At 47.5% G+C, this 7,724-nt stretch overlaps 1 protein-coding gene across 1 annotated transcript; it reads right to left on the reverse strand.

The window, feature by feature from the left end:
• Positions 1 to 4,229: 4,229 nt before the first annotated feature.
• On the reverse strand, positions 4,230 to 6,882 carry LOC119308252 (WRKY transcription factor WRKY28-like). Its single transcript, XM_037584372.1, has 3 exons — positions 6,719 to 6,882; positions 4,967 to 5,074; positions 4,230 to 4,875 (listed from the first exon to the last, which is right to left on the reverse strand). The coding sequence occupies exons 1-3, from the start codon at positions 6,880 to 6,882 to the stop codon at positions 4,230 to 4,232; spliced, it is 918 nt and encodes a 305-aa protein (XP_037440269.1).
• Positions 6,883 to 7,724: the final 842 nt, after the last annotated feature.

Here is a 7,724-nt window from a genome sequence, read left to right on the forward strand (position 1 = left end):
AAAGCACAACCGTGCCTCTTCCGAAAGAAAAAAAGAATAAAAAACATATTTTTTTTTCGTTTCCGAGAGGCACGAGCGGAAGGAAAAAAGAACAGAAAATATGGCTGTTTTTTATTTTCGAGAGGCACGCTCGTGGAATCAAAACGGAAGTGGATCCTCTAACATGAAGGCTACAGTTTCCTAACTTCCCTTCTTCACATTCATATGAATATATGATTAAGGCTAAAATAATTTGAATTAATTTGCAAATTATAAATCTACTTTATACATTTACAAAATTTACATACAAACAAAATTATGATGCAATAAATTTGATTTTAAATTTATTTATGTCAACATTAACTATGTACAGTACCCTCTACAGTAGATAAATAAAGTGTTCGCTCCAATATCCGTGACTTTCCTTCTCTGTTTTACACTAGATTGCATTGTAGCTTATGTGACTTCCCTCCTTCATGTTAGAGGATCCACTTCCAACAAAAATGTGCCTCTCGCAGAATGAAAAATAAATAGAAAACTCATTTTTTTTTGTTTCCTAGAGGCACGGCCATGCTTCTCGCGGAAGCAAAAAAGAAAACGCGTTTTTTCGGAAGGCAAAAAGAAATAGAAAACGGGTTTTATTTTTTGTTTTCGAGAGGCACGGCCGTGCGTCTTGCGAAAGCAAAAAAAAAGGAAACATGCTTTTTTTTGTTTTCGAGAGGCATGGATGCACTTTTTCGTGCAATTTTATTTTTGAAATTTTGTTTTGATCCAGGAGCTAAGGAAGACCAGTGGAAAACAAAAAATTCAAAAAAACAGAAAAATACTGTTTTGAAAGCCAAAAGCGCATGCGAAAAAAAATACGAAGAAAGTGCCCATTGCGCGACACTTGGCGGTGGCCGGGAGCGCGCCAAGTGACGCGCTCTCAGCCCACCTGCAATTGATCATTGAGAGGCTCTGGAAGTAGCGCTCGTCAACTAGTTGCTCTCCACAAACATGATAGATATTCACGAAAAAAGAGGAATACGGTCGATATAGCCCCGGTCTAAAAGCTCACCCATATCAGGCCGGCATGCTCTTTTTTTTTTTGAGGCCGACGTGCTATTGTTCTACATGGGCTACCAGGGAGAAAAGTCTGGGCTGGGAGCCCGTTAAGTAATGGGAGCCAAACTCCAAGAGCCACTTCATTTCGCGCGGGACGTTTCAAAGATGCGGTAGGATCACAACCTCTAAAAAAAGTTGTCTAAAAAAAACCCTCCAAAAAAAGGTGAACTTTTCTGCATTTTTCTTAATTTATTTTGCTGCATCTTCAAGCCCCTAGAAAACGCCTGCAAGTTAGGATTTGTCCAGCTCACTCGCACGACACTACACCAGTGTTTGATTTTGGAGGTATATATCGGAGCCATACATGCCAAGACTTTCAGGTGCCTAATTGCAGGTCGACTGCACGTACTCCTTTCGGTTTGATTACTACTCATTCGTTTTGAAGGGTTTTGGAAACTTTTCTACATATGCATCTGGTTTTTAGGAAACACGTATGAAAATTTTATAGAAATACTTTCATTTTCTATGTTTTTAAAGGAATCTACACATCCACTCAAAGCTCATTTTGTGCATAGAAATGAGGCAAGGCAATTCCTTATGATGCCAAGTGCTATCATATCAACTTTCTGTACTATTCCTAAATCCTACGTTTTGGTTCCCTCCCAACCGAATGAGGCCTTACTTCACATAGGCTGGAGTTGACCCCTTCTCCTCCCACCTAAAGCGTCATGCAAGCATTCACATGCTGCATGGTTTCCATCTCATAGTCGTACGCATGCCGTCGCCTAATCTCATGGGTTGCACGGAGGGCGTTGATGTGAACACTTGCACATAAGCATCGCTATCTACACTCCATTGTCTATCTTTCCATCACAATAAGATAATGGCCATGAATTTGTTAGCGCTTCCTCCGTTGCCGTGAGGTAAGCATTATTTCTACAGGGCTGTATCCAGGGCTTCACTGGGTGAGGTTGGTTCTAATCTCTAGGACACCGATAATATTAAACACCCCTGGAAAACGATCATGATCTGGCCACAGATACAGATGTGGATTGTATATTCTCAAGTAGTGGGTTTGACCAAAGTTGTTATGAACGGCCTTTGGATCGCTTAGTCCCATAGGAGTTGAATTATTGGATGTTTGGGGGGTTGTGCAAAATTGCACCAAAGATCAGATAGACCTATTTTAGATGCCTCAAATCGGAAGGGGTAATAACGGCGAACCGTTCTGTTTCTTGAGAAATTAGCGTCTGTCTTATTTAGTTGCCTCAAATCTTACTAGTTTACTACAGTATACTACATCGGTTCCCAAATATTTGTCTTTTTTAGACATTTCAAATAGAGTACAACATATGGATGTATGTAGACATATTTTAAACTGTAGATTCACTCGTTTTGCTCCGTATGAAGTTATTTGTTGAAATCTCTAGAAAAATAAATATTTAGAAACGGAGGGAGTAGCGAACCAACCTGTGGTTGAATGGTTAGAGGGACATTGGTATCCCCAGCCCGCCAGGGATTAAATCCTGGTGCTCGCATTTATTCCTGGATTTATTTCAGGATTCCGGCGATGCGCATTCAGTGGGAGGAGACGTTCCGGTCGACGACGAGGTGCCTACGGTGACTTTGTAAATTTCAAGATGATATGCCGGCTCGGTCTTTCGGAGGTGCTCATATGGGTAGGGTGTGCGTATGTGCGTTTACAGAAACGAGAGTATGTGCGTGTATACGAGCGCTTGCGTCTGTACGGTGTTAAAGAAAACGGATGGAGTACATTTGTAGGCATCCCCTCATGCAAGCATTCACATGCATGGTTCATCTCACAGTCGTATGCATGCCGTCACACCTCACCTCATGGGTTGCATGGAGGGTGTTGGTGTGAACACTTACACACATAAGTATCGATATCTATACTCCATTGTCTATCTCTCCATCACATTACATAATGGCCATGATTTTATTAGTTCTTCCTTTAGTGCCGGGATGTATATCCAGGCTTTCACCTGATGCAATTGGCTCCAAAACTCCAGGGCATCTACCATACTCCCTCCGTTCTGAATTATTTGTCTTGAAAATGGATATATCTAGAATTAAAATACATCTAGATATATCCATTTCCAAGACAAGTAATTTCGAACGGAAAGAGTACTTAATAACCCTCCAAACGATTATAATATAGTAGTGTCAACTTGTCTTATGCATGATTTGTCCATAGATGTCAATCCGAATTATATAAATGCAGTACTAGTGGATATGAATGGCCTTTGGATCGCTTGATCAGTTGATCTCATTGGAGTTTATTTATTTTGGATGTTCCGTGGATTGTACAAAATTCCACCATTTTAGTTGCTTCAAATGGAAAGGGGTTTTTATTAGCTGAAAATATATATCAAACTACAGTACATACGACAGTTGGTGTCCGAGCTTTGTACGATGGTGGATTGAACAGTGTTGTCACGTATTGTTATACTTGATCTGCTGTACGAAAAGCATTCAGATATTATCGTGGTTCAAAAATATACAATCACCATTGGAAATGTTGCATCCAAACCAGTTTTTCTTTCCGTTTCTCTTTCTCTAGAATAAGAAATTAACTCCCTGCCTCCCTCGTGTCTTTGACTTTGTACCACTTCCACCACCATTGTTGAGCTCCGATCTGTTGCTTCCCATGCCCTCTTCCCCTGTCTATGATTGCTACTCGTCGATCTGCACCTCCATTCATTGATCCACTCATTGATCGGTGCCAGCCTAGCTACTAGCCGTGTCCTGTTGACGCACTGCCTTCCCGCCACTCTCTCTCTAAGTTGAGGCGGGCACGGGTTCTTCTCCAATGGGCAACCCACCCTTGAACCCTAGCCATTGTAGAGCACGATCGACCTCCGTCATCACCTCTCTGCCAAGCATTTCACCATGGCTCCACCTCACCTTAGCCTCTATGAAAATGGAAGGAGACAAAATGGAGCACCGTGGCAACAAAACTGAGTGAAGCTAAAGAAAAAGTTTCAGGCAGCCGAAAAATTAGAGGTGAATACAGTTACCACAAAAACATGCATCCACACTAAGCTTTCATGCTCACGTTCATTCCAACAAATATCATATATAGTACTCCCTTCGTCCCATAATATAAAAGCATTTTTGACACTAAAGAAATCCACCCCTCACAAAAATACGTCGGGCATCTATGATGCATCACCCGAGAAAATCAGCTATTGGTACAAAGCAATGCCCTCAAAATTGATGAATTCACTAACGAAATCGAATGAGCTCTCGGTGAATTGATCCCACTCCAAGCAGCTGGATAAAGGATCCCATGCCGGGGAAGCACAAGAAACGTCGGGTGACGAGCTCAGCTCTGCCGCCGCCGGGCCCGCTGGCTGCGAGTCTAACGAAGTTGTCTCAACTTTGGTCACCTTCAATCCTAGTTCGTCTTCTCCCCCCTCCGGCAAGCATAAGGCCTGCGGCAAGCGTGAAATCTCGCTCCGGCCATCACCGTCGTGAGAGTTTTGCCAAGGCGAACCGCTGGTGCTGCTCGCTGTGGCCGACCCGAAGTTGATGACGAACGGCTGCATCTTGACGTCTTCTTCCTCTGCGGCGGCGACGGCTCCGTTGCCTTGGCAGCAGGTGTGGTCGCCGAAGTAGGTGATGACGTAGAGGGAGAGGTCGTCGTCCGCCTGCTGGACCTGCCTCGTCGCCGGGCAGCCGATGTCGTGCTTGTAGGAGCACCTGAAGTAGAGCCTCGGGTGCTTGCTGTGCGTGATCTCCTTCTGCCCGTACTTCCTCCATATGAAGCCGTCCTCCGCCGTCGACCGCTTCTCGACTCTCGTCGCCGTCGATCCGCTGCTCGCGCGCATCCTGGAAAAAAACGAAGCGATTTTTTAAGTCGTTGCTCGCCGGAATTGAAACCGTAACGCCGGCACAAGAGTACATCATTACTACAGCTTACCATCTTTTCGGCCTGGTCTGAGCGGCTGCGCCGTCGGGCCCCGACTTGCGCTTCCTGCCGGCGTGCGCGATCGCGTCGACGCCGTGGCAGCCGTGGAGCGCGGCGAGTCAGGGTGGACACGGTCCGGGCCGGTCCGGTCCCTGACCGAGCCGCGCTTTGGACCGGCCGCGACCGGTCCGGACCGGACCGGACCGAAGTGCCCAGCGGGCCTGTTTTCCTGAACCGGACCGACGAGGAGAAAGCTCGGTCAGGACCGAGGGACCGAGCGATGGCGGGGCGGGGCGGGGCGTGAGCTGCGCGTGTGCCCCGGCGCCTGCATGTGTGTGCCCTGCGCGTGTGCCCAGCGTGCGTGCGTCCGTGCCGTACCCTGTCCCTGAAGAGCAACTCCTCCGGCTGTTTGCTGTAGACGAAGATGCAGTTCATCTATGGTAGCGTCTCTACCTACATCAAGCTCGTCCCGGAGAACTCCGCCGCCGGCCGGCACCGTCACCATCAGCACATACTGCGTGCCTACATCGTCGCTTCCAATTTCAGATTACTGATGAGCTTGTACTGCAATCATGGTGACTGTATGTGCATCAATTGACTGCAAATTCAGGCATCAGTTGTGGGGGACGGCCATGACGAGATCGACTCGGGGTTCCTGGGGAACAAGATGGGGCACACCAACGTGTGTGTGTGTTCACCGACGTGCTTGTCAGCACCCGAGGTGGGCTTGGAACGAACACACACGAACGAGAGACATCAGTGTTTTATTCTGCACACACTCCAGAGCTTTTCTGTTCTACAGTATATCTTTGCTATTTATTCAGACTTACAGAACAGGAAACAGGGCTTCGTGGCACCTGACTTTCTCTGTCATGATTCACAGCATTCGTGCCATCCAACGAGCAGACTGACGAGGCACGAGACTCGCTCAAGCTGTTAGACCCGCGAGCTGAACTAGCTAACAGAAAGAAAGCGTTCGACCCTAAGGGCATGTACAATGGTAGTATCTTAGGAGTACCACGTAGGATTAATGATGAGGTGGAGGAGAGAGAACTCACAAGAAAAGGTTTGTCTTTTCTTATTTAAGATAAGACAAGAGATGATCTCTTAGCACAATTTGTCTCACCATGTTTTAAGGAATGACTAGCTATTGAAGATAAGGTTAAGATATAAACCATTGTAGACATACTTTTTTGTCATCTCTAAATTACATGCAAGACTTAAGATAAGACTGTTTTATCAACCATTGTACATGCCCTAACCTGACGAGAAACCAAAGTGCTAACTGAACTAACTGAAAATGTGACAGGGGCTTGGGATTTATTCAACTGTCTTCGCCGACATCGCGGGCAAGATGGAGATGCAGTTCGTGCACAGGCGGCACTGCTTCATCGCGTCAGCAAGGCTGGCAGACGGCGGCCATGGTCGGGCAAGAGAGGATATGTGCACCGTGTAGGCGGCGTTCTGGACCAATTCATTGCGCGGTCGGAAGATGGCGATGCGGCGGTGCTCCAAGACGCGGTGGTTCAATCAGGGGTTGCCGGTGGCCGCGACGACGAGGAACGGCAGCCCCGGTGACTGCGTTTTGTCGGTCCTGCTCGGGGGCTCGGTCAAAATCCGGACCGGACCGAGAGTTTGTCGGGCCTAATTCCTGAGCTCGGCCCGACCGAATTTTTTACCGGTCCAAGACCGTACGGTCCGGTCCATAACGGGCCGCGAGCCGGGCCAAAAGCCCGCTCGTCACGTCCAGGCTGAGCGGCGAGGGCGCGGTCGCAGCAGAGAAGAATCTCCGCTGCGAGCTCCCGGATCCCGCCGTGCTCCTGCGGCGAGCTCCCCTGGAGCAAGGCCTCGAGGACGGCGGCGGACTCCCGTCCCCGCACCACCAGCTCGGACACCACTGAAGCAGCCGGAGTGACAAGTGCCGCCATGACCTCCACTAGAATCTAGACTACCACTAGTCCCTGTTTGCAATTGAGATCTTTCACTTTTGTCTCTACGCGACTCTGGATCTGCCTTGCCTCGATGGAAGGAAGCCTCGATCTAGCTAATTGCTTTGCCCGAGGTGGAAAGGTGGCCATTTATACGCGCGGCTGAGCTCGGTTGGATCCATCATCGAGCTCGAGCTCGATCGCGAAGTGAGAGCAATTGACCGCACGTGCCACGCGCGATCGCTTCGATCATGCGCCGCGTTGCATGGCGCGTTGCTGAGCTAAACTAACGAGAGTCTTTGCATGGGAGGGGACCAACACGAGAGTTCACACTCACACACCACATCGATACAATCAAATTGCACGGGAATTTAGGTGCTTACCGTGACTAGATTTACATGTTTTAACAAAGCATCGACAACGCAAATCTTGACCGGACAATTGAGAACTTCAGAAAAGACAAGACGAGCTACGTGCATATCTATGCCACCCACCCTGCCGCCCACCCATCAGCATCAAGGTGGCATGTTTCTTTCGGAATACCTCACGCTGGCTACTTCATGCAACTGAAGGAGCCATAGTTTAAGATAATTTTATTGTCCAAAACTTCTGGCTAAGCCAACCATCGTTCGGAACAGAAGTTGACCTAGCGGCCCATTAAGCTGTGACACCGTTGGCAGCTCGGCATTGGCAAGAGCTGGTGCAAATTCTCCTTTACTCAGTCCGAAGTGAACTTGAGTACATTTATTATTATCATTTAACACTTGTGGTTTATATTTTGGTGTGACGTGACATCTTTATTTTGTGCAAAAATCTAGCTCTGGATCTCCCAAAATGTGGTC

The sequence above is a fragment of the Triticum dicoccoides genome, chromosome 1B, assembly GCF_002162155.2.
Source record: "Triticum dicoccoides isolate Atlit2015 ecotype Zavitan chromosome 1B, WEW_v2.0, whole genome shotgun sequence".
NCBI lineage: Eukaryota > Viridiplantae > Streptophyta > Magnoliopsida > Poales > Poaceae > Triticum > Triticum dicoccoides.

Bases quoted from the DNA above. Each gene is read 5' to 3' on its own strand.
- LOC119308252 (XM_037584372.1), bottom strand. From the start codon at position 6,882: ATGGCGGCACTTGTCACTCCGGCTGCTTCAGTGGTGTCCGAGCTGGTG. The intron at 5,075-6,718 runs CCTCGCCGCTCA...GTGTCCACCCTG, and splicing joins CTTCTCTGCTGCGACCGCGC to ACTCGCCGCGCTCCACGGCT. The intron at 4,876-4,966 runs GTAAGCTGTAGT...GTTTTTTTCCAG, and splicing joins CAGACCAGGCCGAAAAGATG to GATGCGCGCGAGCAGCGGAT.